General features: G+C 39.7%; 1 protein-coding gene across 1 annotated transcript; it reads left to right on the top strand.

The window, feature by feature from the left end:
• The first annotated feature begins 908 nt into the window (after positions 1-908).
• On the top strand, positions 909-18,379 carry tspan33b (tetraspanin 33b). The gene is made up of 8 exons (XM_084734658.1): positions 909-1,192; positions 6,970-7,027; positions 7,595-7,722; positions 7,898-7,972; positions 13,001-13,096; positions 13,518-13,646; positions 16,413-16,574; positions 17,924-18,379. The coding sequence occupies exons 1-8, from the start codon at positions 1,097-1,099 to the stop codon at positions 17,990-17,992; spliced, it is 813 nt and encodes a 270-aa protein (XP_084590784.1). The 5' UTR covers positions 909-1,096; the 3' UTR covers positions 17,993-18,379.
• The last annotated feature ends 164 nt before the right edge of the window (positions 18,380-18,543 follow it).

The following is an 18,543-nucleotide window of genomic DNA, read 5'->3' as shown; positions in this document are numbered from 1 at the left end:
TGTTGTTTGGCAAGAAGTGTACATTTATACAACTGGCCAATTTTTGGTGGCTGGAGGAACACTGTAAGCCAAAACAAGATGGTCACTCATTATTCCACTGTGCAGTGCATTTAGGATCAGTGCTGCCAAATGGTCGCTTTTGTTTTTCACTTGCCTGATCGCACATCTGTATGAGGCATTCCACTTGCCCGAACGCTGAGTTTACAAGCATTAATGTGGATCCCTGAATGGTAAAAAATTGTTATTTCACCCTAAACTGTAATGAAATGATGTTGCCTACTGCAGCTTTTGTTGTTTTCGTTTTATGTTTTTGTCTTTTCCTGTACTCCTCCTCCTATCCTCAGATAATTCCTCTGGTAATTTTGACAGATGATCCATTTTTCCAGATGCTTATCAATTGAGCTTTATCTTAATCTCATTACAGACTAGGTGGCCTGACATGTTTGCTTCTTGATTCATTTGAGTGTTATTTGTCTGAAATTCAGCAGATTGCCTCTCAAGCACAAATGGACACAGCACAGCGGAAACATCATATCATAATGCCTAAGGTCATTTAACTACATTAGATGTTCTTCCTCTCAAAGATCTCATTGTCCAACTCAATTTTGCAGGAACTTTTGTCTTTGAAGCTGTAGTTTGAAGACTAGAACACAAGCCTTTCAGAATCAATAAATGCTTATATTGAAACAAGGCTAATGCCTTATGGGTCTACGATACAGGATGTGGTTTGAAGTAACAGAGAAATACAGCAGGACAGAGAGTGCACTGAGGTGAAAGAAGGTCTGCAATCTGGCATCAGGCTCACAATACTCCAAAGCTCGTAGGCCATTCAGCTGCAGTCAGCCAGACATATTTTTTGTGTAATATGACCTGCCTGCCTACATAGACAGTTCTGGGCCCTACGAGCATGGTGGTGCAGCGTCACAGCCCCATGCCCCTTTTTTTAGCCAGCCTGACACCCGTGCATCCAGCAAACGACCCCCCTCCTCTCAGACTCACATGGCGGCTGAGTATCCGCGGGGTGGGGCTGGATCTGTGGACTGTTTTGAAGTAAAACTCACAGAAGCTCTACGTGACTATAAAAACACTGGCAACAATGGATAGAAAACTGAATCTGAACAGAGCCGAGACGTTCTCCTTCGTCAATCCCTGGATAAGATATTTCCTCTTCTTCTTCAGCTTCTTATTTTGGGTGAGTACAGTTGCACGGTTGAAAGATTTTTCTTTGTGTAGAGACGCCATAACACAGCTGTTCTGGTGTCCCAGTACACCATATATTCTTAATATTTCTGAGCATACAAATCACCAGCTATCAGGAGCCGTAGCTCTAACAAAGTTAGATCTGCTAGAAAATGAAGCCAAACTAAAAGGGGCGAAAGAAAAAAAGTGTATAAATAATTAATGAAGAGATATAATTCAGATAGTATTCAGAGCTGCAAACAGCAGGAGCACCCAGCCTCCCCGCTGCTACCTATTTTAACTTTACTACAGTTATATATGGACACAGAGATTGCTCATACATCACTGTAGAAAATGTTGAGTGGTGCATTCTTATCAAATCAGTCGCGCACTGAGTCAGTCTCAACTACAAAACACCTGCGTAAGCCTCCTGGTAGTCGGTACCTGAATGTTCTTATATATTTTCTGTCAAGGACAGTTACTTGAAAGCAGTAGTGTCCTCAATAGTGTTTCACAACATGACTGCACAAATTTGGAGTCCATGTTATATACTTTACCGATTTCCATCCAGGGTTACCTGTACACCAAGGGGCACTTCTACAGCTGCCAGGGCATATAAGGAACGATTACGGAGTTGAAAAAATTCAATTATAATTTGAAAAAGTCAGTACCTGAACACTAGAATAAGGGTGCGTGAAAACAGTGGAAATAGTTTGCTTGAATGTTATGGATATATAGTTGAAATTAATTAGTCAAAAGTAATAATTAGATAATAACATACAAATTATTGATACGTATAGACAGATTGTGATAAATATCATATCATGGTCTTTTTATGGTGGTACTATTGTACCTTGAGTTTAAATAAATTGTTACAGTAGAGATAGTCGCATAAACAGTTCAAATAATTTCCCTATAATTTTTTTTATCATGGTATTGTTTTATGTTTCTTTTTGGTGTTGTTACATCCCTAGTAAATATATAAAAATATAAATGAAAGTATTGGATACATGTATAAAATCAAAATAGATGTCTAAGAGTAATCAGATAGCTAATGACAATGGATAAAAGGTTCAAATTAAACATTTATCCTGACAATTAACTCTTAGCTAAAAGTAATGTATGAATATTTGAAGCATAAAAGTCAATAGTGACAGTTCAGTTATTGTGGACACATTACTGTAGGCATAACTGTAGGTCTAAGGTGTGAAACAAGCTGCACCGCTGGTTGTCAGTGTAACTAAAAGGCCGGGAGACAACTGGGACTGTTAGAGGAAGGTAAAGGAGACACTGCAGCCATTAAACTATCCATCAGGCCGTCTGTCCCTCATCAGCAGTTGCTTTCAAACAAACACACCATTAAGTCTCTCTTGGAGTCCCTCACTTTCCGACCACATTACCACTTGGAGAACGAGGATTACATCCGTCGCTTTATGGAGTCCCTCCACCTCCATCATATCCCTGTTCATCCAGTCCTACACAAACACAGCGAGGGGGCAAACACTGTACCGCACTCTTACTGCGTTTAGAGCCAATCAGCAATAACTGCAGGCCCCGGCAGCCAGGCCTGTGTTGACTTTGTTTATCAGACACGGGCTCAGAAGTGAACACTGCAGCCCTAATCCATCAGGCCTTTGTGCCCGCGTCCCCATGGCTCAGTTCAGCTGGCTTTCACCTCGGCGCACAATCCGCCGGGAGAAGCCTGATTCATCCCTTTGAAAAGCCTGAAAACAGAGCTGGAATACATTCGCCGTGTGCGTGTGTCTCCTGTTGCAAATGCACACTGTCACCCGCATTCACATAAACACACACAGTGGCAAACTGACAAATGGAGCTGCAGGTGCACACGCTCCGACACAATAGAGAATATCCTTTTAAAAAAATGGTGCTTTCAGAAATCTTTAAAAAAACTCCAGTTCTAAAGAAAATGTGCACCATTGATGCCTCGTGTTTTGACACCTATTGTCTTGTCAAGGCAGATTATTGATTCAAAAATGTGAGACAGATAAAAACACACCATTTCAAAGTAACAATTTACTTCTCCAGAGCACACAAAAAATTGGGTTGGACGTGAAGGCTGCCAAATAAAAAATTACACCTCTTTCACGGCGGATTATGCCATGGACCATGGATCCTCATGACCTCCAGAGATCCAATACGGGCTTTTTAGTCTGAAACAAAACAAATCCATGTTCATACTGGCTGCACAAAAGGCATTTTGTATACAAACACACTGACACACACACAATTAGTAATCAGGAGACTGTCTGTGAATCTGGAGGCTGTAAATGAAAACCAAGCCATGCAGATTGTTATTCAAGGTGAGAAAAACAATCAAGCAAAGGAGGGAAATTAGTGTTGACAATGCAATCAACAAGAAGGTCTAATTCCACCTATTTCCCACCCTCTTCGCTGTTTTATTGTGGAGCTTCTGTTCGGGTGAGCTCACATCCTCAGCAGCTTTACAACACGTCCTCAAGCAACACCATTACTTACAGCACACACACACGTACACACACACACACACACACACGGCCGTCTGTACATGAATGTTGTCACTGTTTTGAGACCTCATTAAATGAGATACTCTTTGCTTCATCCATGCACAGTGTGGGCTGCCAACATCTCTTTTGTGTTCAATATTTTACACAGTATGAGCCTTTTTTTTGCTGCTATAATGTTTTCTTCTTTTTCTTTTTTATTTTAGAAAAAAGTACAGAGCAGGTCTCAGACAGATCAACACCCTGAGCTCCTCTCTCTCTCTCTCTTACACACACACACACACACCATCTCTTTGCTTTCACCTTCTGATTTTTCCCTCTCTGTCTCTGCCTTTGTTCATGACACTGAAGAAGTTTTTTTTTTCTATAGTCCACCTACAACAGTGAAAACACAAAACACTGCTCAGTCAAGCTTGGGTGGATAATAACCACGACTTTCTAACCAAGGTCAAGTTAGACTGGAGAGGGAGATCCATACAAAAAACACACTCATGTAGTTTTAAATTCTGAAGGATTGTTGATGAGATCACAGGTGGACTCGACTAAGCTTGGCAGAAAAATGAGTTCTCCACATTGACGGCCTCCAAATTCAGATGATTAAAGCTGAGATCCATATGTTTTGTTATTTTTTTCCCGCTGACATCCATCTGTCTGTTTATCATAAACGCATAAACTGCTGTGGTTGCCACGGCTACAGGTGCTCTGTATACTCAGCACCTGAGGAAAGGCTTATCATCGCTAATCTCATCACACCTGTCCTGGTTAACAGCACAAACAAAGTCTGTTCAGAGCAGAGCCAACATGCTGGAAGCCACATATTGTTCCTCGCAACAACTTTTTACACAAGGAAATAAAGTATACACCCAGAAAAATTATACTTCTTTCCTATTTCTAGGTTTTGCCATGGTTAATAAGGTCTAATGTGTTTATAGGAGAATATGGCATAAATGGAGTATTACACCATATATATTGTTTTCATTCTTTTAGTATGGAGTCAGCTATGTTGCAAGACCACATTTCTACAGAAGCCCAGAGTGGACAAACGGAATACTAGGTCTAGATGTGGCCTTTTGGATTTTTTGTGAATTTCAGGGTCCCTATAGGTTGTCCTACATGCTTGGAATGGGAGGAAGAAATGAGGTGTTTGCAATCTGTAAGATCACCGCTAGATGCCACAAAATCCTACAAACTGGTCCTTTAAGAAAAAATATGGATATGGATGTGTTTCCAAATTCTCAAAAATTCTCAAAATTCCCAAACTTTTAAGGAGTGATGTGATGTTATCAAGTGTTAACTTGGCACTGACAACTCCCATGTCAGTGTGTTAAATTGAAGCTAAAGCCAGGGGTTGGTTAGCTTAGCATAAAGTCAAGCAGCTAGCCTAGGAAATTTAATCAAATCAATCAAAAATAAAAAAAAAATAAACACAATTGTTGTACATAGTAAGCTAAACAAAATTATTGAGCTTTAGAGGCCATTTTTGATATCTTTCCACAGAACCAGGCTAGATGTTTCCTCATGCATCTTTATGCTAAGCTAAGCATCTCTGTGGCTTCATATTTGATGGGGGTGGATCAATTTTCTCATCTAACTCTCTGCAAGAAAGGGAGTAAGTGTACCTCCTAAAAATGTTAAATTATTTGTTAACCGTGCCAAACCCTTGCCCATGACCTTGTTTTGTTTTCTCCATAATAAGTGAGCAGCAATGTTGACATATAATTGTCAAGCAAAATTTGAAGGAAAATTTTGAAATTTCATAAAAGATTAAGAAAAGAAAGGAAATGCTAATTGGGTGCAACTGGGGTGCGACTGGTTTAGAACAATTAAACTAGGCTACACAAAGCACAATTTCATTTGCATTTGGTGGAATAGACAATGTTAATAAACAGTAAAAAAGCAGAGGTCACAAACAGAATAAAACCACTTCTCTGCCAACTGCTAATAAACTGTGAAGAAGAAGAGGAAACAAAACTAGTCACCTTGACCATTAATGAGAGAAAAACAGAAAAAGAGCTTCAGGATTTCTTTTCTGTTGGGCAAATCAGTAATTATTCTTTCATGGAACAGTCAACGTTCTGTCTAGAAGCAAACCACATACCTCTGAAAGAGCAAAGGAGCAAAAGCAAGAGTGATCATTTTAACTTTCCCTCACCCTAAACATGTGCTTTTTGTCCCTAAACCTACCCAGAGCTAAACCACAACATTATCACACTATAAAACATAATTAGTTTGTACAATGTGCACAAAAAGAAACAACACTTACAAATCTCACAAGATAACAAATCTTGGGTTCCCTTCTAGACACAATGACGTCATTGACGCCAGCAGAAACAGCTCTTCTCCTTCTCTCACAATGGAAATAGCTGATCAGTCATGTCAAATGGGTTTATCTGCTAACTCGCAAAGACCCTCGAACAGGTAGAGGTTTCTGTTGCAGAATTCTCATGTGTCTCATGCGAGACAGACTGACAGACAGTACGCTGTGGTCTGACGAGCCCACATTTCAGATCGGTTCCAGAAATCAAGGACATCATGTCCTCTAAGCTAAAGAGGAAAAAAAACATTGAGATTGTTACCAGTGCAAAGTTCAAAAGTGATGGTACAGGAGGGGTGTTAGTGCCCATAGCATCATGGGTACCTTGCACATCTGTGAAGGCACCATTAAAGCTAAAACAGCGTGGCTTCATAGTAAAAGAGTTCAGGGGTGGCCTGCCTGCAGTCCAGACCTGTCTCCCACTGAAAATGTGTGGGGCATTATAAGGAACAAAATAAGACAACAGACCCCAGACTGTTGAGCCACTGAAGCTGAATATTAAGCAAGAATGATCAAGAATCTCCCTTTCAAACTGCATGAATCAAGAAAAGAGGGTTGCACTCAATAGAGGCAAAGTGATTTCATGAGCTTTTACATAACACACAAAATGTTTTCAGGTATCTGGCCTTCATCAGTGTGTCCAACAATTAGCGTCCTCATTTCCCAAACACTTACTGAGTTTTGTTAAAAGAAACGGTGATGTAACACAGTGGTAAACGTGCTCCTGTCCCGACATTTTGGCGGCATTAAATTCAGAGTAAGTGTATATTTACAAAAAACAAAAAAGTTGATCAGTTTGAGCATTAAATATTTTGTCTTGTACTTTATTCAATTAAATATGGGTGGAAAATGACTTGCAAATCACTGCACTCTTTTTATTTACATTTTACACAGGATACAAACTGTTTTGGAACTGGGATTGTACTTCAAGTGTTTTTGAGGTTTAACCTGCAGCATTTCCCTCTTTTCTCCCAGGTTTTTTCCTTGCTGATTGTTGCAATTGGGGTTTATGCTAAAGTCCAGAAAGCTACAGGTACATACATGACACTTTTTACTTTTTACAGATTATATCTTATTTTGTCCATTTCAGCGGCTTTGTGTTTACATGTGAATAAAAGAGCAGGGATTAACTGTTCCTCCATACACTGCTGTCCCTCAAGCTGTGCTGGTGGCCTCTTTCTGCTGCTCACCTGTTGAGCTTCCCCGGACACACGGCGATAGCTTGTTATATTTAGCGGGTCGGCGAGTTTTAGCTGTTTCCTTATTTCACCCCATGTTATTATTTTCCACATTTAATTTGTAATATAGAGTAGATGGATGACAAAAAGGATTAACCTGGGCTCATTCCACTGATTACGCCCCTGTATCCTGCATAATCCACAGCAGATCATTGATATTTTAAGAGAACGGATGCAGCCAGCATAGGAACCAGGGCTGGGAAAACTAAAACAAGGGTGTGAGGGAGGAAATGAATTTGGATAAAGATTAGAAAGGAGGGTAGAAAAATAGAACTAAAAGCAGGGAGGAAATTAGGTAAAGGTTGGAACAGAAGCGGACAGATGTTTAAACAGGGGCTGTTGTGTTCCTGTCTTTCTGCCAGACACGGTGCGGGACACGTTCCTCATCGACCCGGCTGTCATCCTAATTGTGGTGGGGGTGGTCATGTTCTTCATCACTTTCTGTGGTTGCATCGGAGCCCTCCGAGAGAACATTCGCCTCCTCAAGACAGTAATAGACACATTACTAATACTGGCGCCGTGTTTTGCTTCCGATACGGCAGCTCAAATTGCATTTAATCCGAAGCCAAGTCTTACATCTCTTGTGTAACAACAAATTTTACAGTCACTTTTGATTTCATCTTAGTCAGACTGAGTTTTAATATTTGTGTTTTTTCTCACGCTAGTTCTCCTTCAGCCTGACACTGGTCTTCCTCACCCAGCTGGCCATAGCAATTCTGGGCTTCTTCTACTCCGATCAGGTACTTGTCTCAATTCTGTGCACTAGTTTATATATTTTACAATATAAAGTCAGTATAAGGTCACATCTGGTCACCAGTTCTCCTCCACAGTGCCACCATCGACCATAAATGCCCCAGTGCTCCATTGATTTGTTGCATTCTTTCCCAGTTTTTGGACATTCTGTGCATTTGTAAACTACATTGTACAAAACTTAATAAGACGTCTGAACCCACAGATGGGGCCATTGAGCCTCTAGGGGGAATTTCTTGTCAATGTCTTAGCTACACCGCAAACACAGAAAAAAAAACACACACACCAGCGCTACATTAGTGTTTGTGTCACTGTCTGTAAGCTCTGAAATGTGCGGCTCAGGTTTGTTTTGCCGACTGCCAGAAGAGAGGAAAGCAGCCTAATTCTCTCTCTAGGGTGCAAAGGCTTACAGTAAACGGACCTGACTGGAAAATAGGATAATTGCGGTTTATTACAACTTGGGTCTTAATTTCACAGTTTTAAGCATCATTTGTAATAACAAAAGCGTATTCAGACACGGGGCAAGAAGTCAGACAACCAGGTTTTAAACCTCTGGGTCAGCAAAAAAATATTTGGTGGTGACAAATATCCATCACAGTTTACACACAAACCTGCTAATTCAACTTTGACCTACTGTACTTGCTGCAGCTTTGCCTGCATGTAGTCTTTCTCTCATATTAGCAATTATTAGGGCGTGTTTTGGGTACTTTCACTTTTGGTTTTACCTACAAAGAAATGTTTATGTGATGGTTTTTGATTTATGAGTGTACTGTTGTACACTATTTTCCCACAATGCAACATCCAAAGTGAATGGAGGCACTACTTGCAAGTGCAAACAAGATTAACTGTGTCCCAAATCAACACGGCAGCATGTAATGTGTCAACATAGCCTTGACATAATTACATATACTCAAGCCAATACGCATACTAAAGATATCATTTTATATTTGACTGTGCTGTTGATGTATATTATTTTCCCACAATACAAAGCTCAGAAGAAATGGAGGAGCTACTCACAGCTGCAATAAACTTACATAAAATTGCAGATGGGGGGAGAGCCACTGAAATGTCTGGGAAACCAAAAAATCTTTAGAGAGATTTTGTTTTGTCTTTTGTGAGGTTTAATTTGCCGCAACATTATGAAGACTGATGTACACAATGAAATATATTCAACAAAAATGTAAATCCAACACTTTTCTTTGCTCATTTGTTTTCATGAGGTTAAGTTTTCTCTGCAAACAAAGCATATTTTTCCCAAAGTTTGTTCACAAATTTGTTACAATCCACATTAGTGAGCACTTTTCTTTTGCTAAGACAATCCATCCACCAAGTATTACACAGGTGTGTCTTGGACTGGTCACTTGTGGCTGTTGCTGGTTGGGTTGCTTTGGTTTAGGTATGAGAAGCGATTGGTTGGTGTTAGGGTTAGAATGTCAGGGTAAGCCAATCACAGGCAGAGTAGGGCGGGCCATGACTTGGTATCTGCAGCCCTGTGTCAGAGGTGTTCAGGGGAGGCTCAGCGAATGGAGGTGAAAATAATATTACATTAGTTATTAAAAGCAGATCAGATAGACTAGTCTAAATGTGTGAGCTTTGGTTACAGAGATAGTTCAGGCATTAAGTAGTTTGGGGGCTTTTTCTGAGCTTTGTCCACAGTCTTAGGCTTTGAAAATCCCCAGACTTTGAAAATCCCTGCCCTGTGTGAAACAGCCTTGGTTCAGTGCCTTATAAATGTCTTATTTCATGATAAACTACACTTTTTAAAGTGGACTTTTATTGTGATCAGTGCAATACCTGTGCAGTAATTCTTCCATTTAATCAGCATCTCTATATGACACATCTGTCGGGTGGATGGATTATCTTGGCAAAGAAGAACTGCTCACTAAACAATTTCAACATATTTTCGAACAAAATTTGAAAGAAATAAACCTTTTATGTGCATAGAAGAAGTCTCACTTTTTTTACTTCAACTCATGACAAATTGGAACAAAACCATTGCAAGCATTGCATTTCTATTTTTGTTTAGTGTATACTGATTGACATCCTATTACTTCCTATGAGTACTGAAGACAACATATTTTACCATTTTTATACTAACTGCAAAAACAGTATGTACTGTATACAGTGAAGTATGTAGATGGAACTGGGACACTTCTGACTTCCGATCAGGTCGATCAAAAAATGATACTGCATTCACTGATTGCTTTATCAAAATAAACTTCTCTCTACCTTCCTCTTAAGGTACAATTTCCCAGTATTTAACAGGAAAAAAAAAGTTACGATTAAGTCTTAATTTTGTGTGAAGGATTATTTTTTCTATCCATTTAGAATTACATATTACATATTCATTACATTTTGTAAGCCCTTGTCTTGGTTCTCCAGAATCAATGAATAAAAGTACCCGTGTCTGTATGAGAACAGGTAACCCTCTCAGTGACTGCATGAATGTATAGGTATGTGCACTCCTGTGCATCCATCTGAGCCCCATACGTGACCCCAGTCAGTGATTTGAGGGCTACAGGGAAGGGAACAATCCCCCCCATCTCTAGCATCCACTTATCTCCTACAGTAAGATCCCATTAGGGCTCCACTGAGAATAAAAACACAACAGCTAACGGTGGCAACATTCACGACGATATCAGTGTGTGGTGGCGAGGTGCCTGGTGCCTGATGATACCTCTCTTATCCCTTGTGTTCTCTGTCAGCGCTTGGACTGCCTGCTGCTAAACAGAGCAGTTTAACAACCCTCGCAGCATCCTTCCTCGCTAAATGATTCAAATGCTTCGGCACTTCAAAGTGGAACCAAATGTTCCATTTCAACAGATCCCTTGAAGGAGACTTTGCCGCTAATGACATGGGGAGGTGTGACGGTGGGCTCCGAGACCCACGAGTGTACTGTACCACGTGGAAACAGAAACACAGGGAGGAGCAGGGTGAAAATCCTAACACAATTTAGTAAAACTACTTAAGGATAAAAATTTGGGGCTATTTTGATACAGCTCACAGTATTTATCAACATAACCTGTTTTAGCACGGGTTGTAATATGAACAATTCAGAAAGCCTTCAGCAAACCGTACACTGGAGTTCATTTCAAGCTTAATGAAATTTTAAAGTTCAGCAGCTTATTAGCATACAGCGTTCCTATTAGCATATATTACATCTGAACTCAGCCTGTAAAACCATGGTCCTCCTTGTTTTCAGAATTTTAAAGGATGAAGATTTGCATTAAATACCTCAACAAACACTCTATTTATATGTGGGAATAGAAAAGCTAAATATTAACAATGCAAGACCTCATTAATGGCCTGAAAAGAAATACAATATAATGGACAATGAAAACTAACAAAATAAAGCAGCACACAATTTTAACATCTGAATCAACCTCATTTGGTTTGAAATCCTCATTACAAATTATTCAAACAAGTCAATGTATTTCATTTCTATTTCATCTGAGTTTTGTTTATTCAGCTCAAGTGGAGCTGATGAAAATTACCACATTATAATAACAAATGGCTAAGTTCAAGCAATTACGTACCGCAGCTGAAATAGCGTACAACCTGCCTGTGTGCTCCCCATTTGGCATGCATCACATGTATTGATCTCAGAGGCATGAATAGTTTTATTATTATCGTTTTTCTGCACTCCTGCAGCCATCACACTGCAGCAGGAGGTCCTGCTCCACCGCTGTCTTGTCAAGATACATCCCACAGGATGCTCATACAATGCAAACAAGAGGATGTTATTTATGTTTACTGTTCAGATACATGAGAATAGAATATTCAATGAGATGTTTCATAGCGTTTATAGCCTAAAACCTAATTTCTAACGTGGCTCTAGACAGCCTTCTATAAAAATACATTTGCCAAGCAATGCAACAACATGCATATAAATAATGCCGACTGTATGCAAAATGATGAATTGATGAAATCCAAGAAAAGCCACCTGATCAACCACAGATATGTGCCTGAACACCCCTGGGACATGGTTTTTACTTAGATTTGAAGTGATCCCAGATATGATCCATTTTGAGTTGAGTGAGGATTTACACAGCGTCTGTCCAAAGAAACTCTTCACAAAAAAAAGACACTTTGCAATTCTCTGCAATAAAGACAGCACAAGTAATTAAGTCAGGCACAAAACCTGAGAGGTTTCACCACATCACTGAGCGCCTTCGGAGTCTGGTTATAGAGACACTTTTCAAGAAGTTCACCTCTGGCAATTTGTTTTTTTTAATGAAGTTATGAAAACTTAACAGATTCATTTTTTTTAGAACATGGCAATACGGATTAAAAAGAGGTGGCAAAGGTACACACATTCTTTACTCAAGTAGAAGTACAGATAATTGTTTAAAAAAGACTCTGGTAAAAGTAGAAGTACCGATTCAATAATTCGCCTTTTGAAGGACATTTCCAATAGCTGTTTCTGTGTAAAGCTAACTGAACCTCACCTTTTCTCCATGGTCCAGACCCCCTTTCTGACCATTTCATCTTGTTTATGTTGTTTTTGTCTCCTTATGTCTTTTCTGTTGCTTTCATCTTGGTACAGGTTGTACATTATTTTTATTGTTACATTGTTTTTATTTTGTTCCATCTTGTTATGTTGTTTTCATCTTGTTCCATCTTTAACACCATTTTCGGCTTATGTCTTTTACGTCATTTTGGTCTTGTTACATCTGATGGATACACCATTGAATCGTCTTCTTTCATGTTATCGTCCCATCCATTTAGGTTGAAATTGGTATTTGTTGGAAAGGTGGTGCACAATGATGCAAAGTAAAAATAAATAATTCTTCTCAAACACATTAAAACTAAAGTAACGAGCCTGTTTTGAAAATGTAAAGTGTAGAAAGTAAAGATATTTGTGTTAAATGTTGAAAGTAATAGTAAAAAGTTGTTTGGAAAAATAAATAAAGTAGATAAAAAAGTACACTAACAAAGAATCTGTACTTTCGTACTTCCCATCTCTCATATTGAACCCATTATTCTGTTTATAAACTCTCCCATGTCTTCTCTCTCAGACTCGGGATGCTTTGGGAAAGTTTGTGAAGAAAGCCATCGTGCACTACAGGGATGACCTGGATCTGCAAAACCTGATGGATTACATCCAGAAAGAGGTGGATCTGGCCAATTCCAGCTAGCTGGAGGGGCTGTGCATGTGTCTATAGCTATCCACATCACACAAGTCTTCAAATTGATCACAGCTAGTGGTTTATCGAATACGTCTAAACAAGGAAACCACAACCAGAGACCACAGAGCTGTGCGCCTCATGTTATTTTGGCCTTGGCGAGGGCTTTCCACATAAGAGGCTACATGTTACATACAGTTCCTGTACTCTGTGGGTCTCCTTATGTGATATTGCTCTTCCATCTGTACACACTGGCACACTTGTGAGCCTGGGTTTTCCCATGGGAGAAGCCCAGACTGGCAGGACGTACAGTGCAGAGCTAGACCATGTTTCTAAATATATGCCTGCGCTGTGCTCTCCCCTCTCTCTCCCCCCTCTCTCTCTCTCTCTCTCTGTGTCTTTCATGCAGTTCAAGTGTTGTGGGTGGAACAACTACACAGACTGGTCTTGGAACCTGTACTTTAATTGTACACATGAGAACCCCAGTACTGAGCGATGTGCTGTGCCTTACTCCTGCTGCACTCCTGTTCCTGGAGAGGTGTGTGCTTTTATGTTTGGCCTCATAACATCCACTGTGCCGTCAAACTAATATGAAGGCTTCAAGGAAAACGTAACTGTAAATTAATTTCAACATTGACTGAAAGAAGATTCATATTGGGTTGCATGCAAGAAAACAGAATCTGATAGCTATAAAAAGAGGTGTCAGAGTTTTGTGAAACGGCTCATTTAGTTCCGAGGTGCTCTGTGGAAAAGCCTGTAGATGTATCAGTCAACAAGCCAAGGACACACTGTTTACACAACTCAGACTTGTTATTATGTGATGGGAAAATTTCAACATTGACTACTTTCAGGCAAAAAAAAACAACTATAACAGCAATAATTTCAAACTAGGCTACTTATGTAATCTCAGTCAGTTAAAATGCTATTGACTGCAAAGAGAGCTGCACTGATTAATCGATTATTTGTCAACTATTCAATTACTTGTATACTATATCGATAATTGCTCAAGCAGTTTGATTTTTTTTTTTTTTAGAAAGCCAAAATTCTCTTATTCTAGCTTCTTAAAAGTCAGTATTTTCTGGTTTCTTTAGTCAGCTATGTCAGTAAACTGAATACCTTTGGGCTGTGGAGAAATCAAAATATTTGAGAATGTCATCTTGGGCTTTGGGAAATACTGATCAACATTTTTCAATTTTCTAACATTTCATAGACCAAACACATAATCAGTTAATCAAGTATCAAACAATCAGCAGATTAATCAAAAATGAAAATAATGGTTTGTTGCAGCCCTAACTGCAAATGCTGGCATCCATCAGCACAAGCTTCACCCAGAAATCTCATGTTTGGTCATAAATTCAAAACAGCTCTGGCGTTATGTTTGTTGAAAGCTGTTTCCCCCAGTCAGAGAGACGATCCACCAGTCAACACTAATAACCAAATTAACATAGATTCATTCATGAAAAATAACAACAGAAAAATGTTACACAAATAACAACTCTTCACGTGAGAAACGTTAACCGTTCCCCTCAACCACTATCACTGTGACTCGTCCCTCAATACTGATTGGTTAGGACTAATAACTAACTAAATATTACTGAAATCACAATATGGCCAAGTGCAATATCCGAATCACATAAGCAGGAATTTTTTGATACAGGTAAAATGTGTGACAAAACATCTTTGTAATGTAATCACTATGGCACTGACATAGCTACAGTGCCATAGTGATGTCCTGTCCTACAAACCCTGCTCTCCATATACAGTATAAGAAAACATGTTTGTTTGGTACAGATCCCAACAAATGTCACATCATGATTTTAACAGCTTTTTTCAGTGAACATGAAAATTGTGATCCAAAAATCATAACCCATATCACAATTGCAATATCTGTCAAAAGAATCACTATATATTTTTTTACCATTCTGTGCAGCCCTTAAGAGGGATGAAATGAAATACATGTCAGAATGAACAAAGTGAAATGAAATGTCAAGGTCCTGATTATCAGCTCCTTTTTCATTCAGTTGCAGTTACATTCCTGCACACACTGACTGGCTGCTATCAATTAGAAGAGATACAATAAAGCAAATATCTTCGAAACATTAGAATCCAAAACGATCTATACAACACATCAGACTGTTAGTTGCTTGTGGAAATGCAGCCAAAGTTTCCTGACAATGTCAAACAGTATTTGCATTATTTTGACACTGAAGAAAACGCAAGTGTGTCAAAACTGCAGAAGATATTTATTTCTTTGCCCGGAGGCGACATCAGTGTGTCTGTCTGCAGGTATAAACTGCCGCTGGTATTACTTTCCTTTCCTCTGGGCAAAGTAAGTTGTTGTGTGAAGAACTGGTCTGATAATGACCAACCAATTTCTTGCTTGTGAAGAATGTGCACACATGAACAATTGGTGAGTTCTGAATGATATAATAATCTGGGGAAATGTCTCTAAAATGAAGCCAAACAAGCTGCTTCAACAAAGACTTACTGCTGGAGCTAACCAACTAGGATAAAACAGTCATATCAAACACTGATGTGCTGCTTACAGCACCAGGACCAACCTCTGTAGCTGTGTTGGCAGTTGTGATTAAATGTTTCAAAATTTAAGCCCCTTTTCATGAAGGTTTTATGATATTTTGTTTACACATTGGCACACACAGCTGCCTGCACATGCATAACAAATGCAATGTGCGCAGATAAGCATGCATGCTGGCGCACAACCAGTATATATGCAAATACTGGACTCAAACATGCATGAATACACACACTTGCACTTGCATAAAGACACATAAAGATGCCTGTCTAACCTCTGTGCACATACACACAGCAGCACAGCTCACAGGCCACCAATGATAATTCCTTCTAGTTTGTGTGAAGACAGAAAACTAAAGAGTGCATGTAGATCCATCACACTAATATTGATTATCCGTCCTGCTTCGCGGAAAACAGATCACAACAACCTTTTTCTACATGGGTGAAAAATCAATTAATTAAATGCCAGAAGAGCTGATTCAGTGCTGCAACCTGCTGTTCATAGCCTGCAACTGCATGGCTACTTCAGGGACTTAATAGCCTTCCTTGTCACATCAAATGGACATGAATTTCTCATTCCAAGTCTCTCCAGTCAGCAGGCCTCTGCAGAACTCTCTCTTAATATCGTTGTCAATGCAAAATAACACAAAGGACATGAAACAGCAGCCTGAAAAGACATCTTCTGAATTCGATTTCTAGTGTTTCAGGTTTAATCGGTCAAGACAAACAAAAGAAGGTAATCTCCTGAACTCTCATGTTTTCTGTCTCTCAGGCAGTGATCAACACTATGTGTGGTTTTGGGGTTCAAACTCAGAACTACCTGGAAGCAAACAAGTCAATCTACCCGGTAGGCTGTGCGGACAGAGCGGTGATGTGGATCGAGTCTCATCTGCTGCTGGTGGGGGCTCTCGCTCTGGGTCTGGCCTTGCCTCAGGTAACCCCACACATGCGCTCACTCATTGCAGGCTGTGCAGTGATTGGCAGTTGTTCTAACTTCTAACCTCAGACAGCTATGCGCCGAAATGACTCAAGTCTTCTCTTAAATAAGCTCACACACCCATGAGTCAATACAGGCATCAACTGGAGGCTCACCAGGCCGAGTGAGCAGCAATCAACATATTGACGGACCCTGGCTCCCTCAAACGCACACTTGCAGGGTGCTGCGAAATACGCTGAGCAACACTTCATCAATCAGGACCTTGCACCTTTTCCTGAAGTAACACACACAAACATCAGTTGGAGAGCTTCCAAGAGATTGTCTCACGTGGAATAACCTCGTCCGAGTACAAAAGAAAAAAAAAATCTAATAAAAACCTTATTCTAAAAGAAACCAGTAGGGTGTGAGGTTAATGCAGGGCCAGTGGGACACTGCTGATTTAAAATGGAGCGTTATACCTCAACAGCAATAACTAGACGCAATGGGACAATGAAAATTTAACTGCACATTATTCATTTATTACACTGTTCTAGTCTGAAAGACCAGGTTAATGTGCAACCGAAATAGAAATCTGTGCATGATAATGTAAGACTATGAGCCAAAGAAAGGAAGATACTGACGATTCCCTCCTACTCAGAATGCCGCTTTACAACACAAATCCCACAGCATTAAGTACTGTTAATAACTCAAGTCAATATGTTAGATTGGCCATGAAATCAAATTAGCACTTATCAAAAGCTGCCTCTAAATAATTAGTCTGCTTACTTATCTAAACGATTCAGGTGCTGTCACGTTGAATCCTCACACAGTGCCACTGGATCTTTAGCCTCATCTTTCTTGCGCTCTCATATCTGGCTGATTGGGTCCCCAAAGAGGGAAGCATGCAAATTACCCACGAGTCCTGTCAAAACAATTGCATTAGTATTCCAGCAGCTTTGATGTGCAGTAAATCTGATGATGAAGTTCTCTTTTTTTGTCCTGCACATCATAACTTAACACATTTACTGGATTTGTCTGCGTAACAAGCTGCATTTAAATCAAACTGTTAATTATTGAAGAGCTCTGTTAAAAGCTGTGTTTGCCGAATGTGTGTGTTCTCGCTGTTAGAAACACTTAATGATCAGCTCTATAGGAAGTGATACATATGAACTGTTACAATCCCGTTAATAAGAGTCCACGAATATTTCAAGTGACACAATCCAAACAGTCTTATCTAACTTTGAAACGTTTCCTCCCTGTGCCAAATGAGCCATACGACACCCTTCTGAGGGACCTTGAGATTCTCAGTCTGTACAGTGTGCAGAGAGTCTGTTCTGTAATCTAAAGTGGCTGCTGCTGTCCTCTAGATTGCAGGCATCGTGCTGTCCCAGATGCTGATCTCTCAGATCCAAGATGAGATTACCTCAGTGTTGTGAGAGCGGCCCGACACAGGGGAAGAGGAGGGAAGAAAAGAACTTACAGTACTCTGCTCCGCTCCTCTGACATGTGCAAGGACATCTTTTTTTACTGCTACTGTATCACTGCGACGTTTGAGTACATTTCTTATTCTAAACGTGATGTTGCCTATGGGCATTAAAGTGTGGTGCACTTTACTGTGTTACTCAAACAGTCATTGCATGCAAAGTGCAAAGTGTATATTTATTGGTTTTGAACATGGTTTTTGTATTGAACTTGACATGCAGATTTTAATTCTGAAAAGTATTTATATTTAAATGTGATGTTTGCTAATAAAATTAAGAATAAGAAGTAAGTTACATTGCTATATATTGATTAGAGTTGTCAGTTTTGTTGAAGGAGAAAAATGTAAGACCTTAGCATTCAAAAATGATTGCTGCAGACCACACAGTGAGTTGGAACCATATATGTATATTAAATAGACTAAATTCCTATTTAATATACAATCTGTGGTTGAAGCAAGTTGTCGCCCCTCACTCCCTCCTCCCCAGATTTGAGGCTCAGGAAGGGA

The sequence above is a fragment of the Lutjanus erythropterus genome, chromosome 13 (genome assembly GCF_056507025.1).
Source record: "Lutjanus erythropterus isolate fLutEry1 chromosome 13, fLutEry1.hap2, whole genome shotgun sequence".
Classification (NCBI taxonomy): Eukaryota; Metazoa; Chordata; class Actinopteri; order Lutjaniformes; family Lutjanidae; genus Lutjanus; species Lutjanus erythropterus.
Note: the sequence above shows the minus strand (reverse complement) of the source record. Positions and strands in the feature narration are given on the sequence as shown.

Excerpts from the sequence above, each read along its gene's own strand:
- tspan33b (XM_084734658.1), top strand. The coding sequence starts at position 1,097 with ATGGATAGAAAACTGAATCTGAACAGAGCCGAGACGTTCTCCTTCGTC. Across the intron at positions 13,097-13,517 it reads TGGATTACATCCAGAAAGAG|TTCAAGTGTTGTGGGTGGAA; the intron begins GTGGATCTGGCC and ends TCTTTCATGCAG. Across the intron at positions 13,647-16,412 it reads GCACTCCTGTTCCTGGAGAG|GCAGTGATCAACACTATGTG; the intron begins GTGTGTGCTTTT and ends TCTGTCTCTCAG.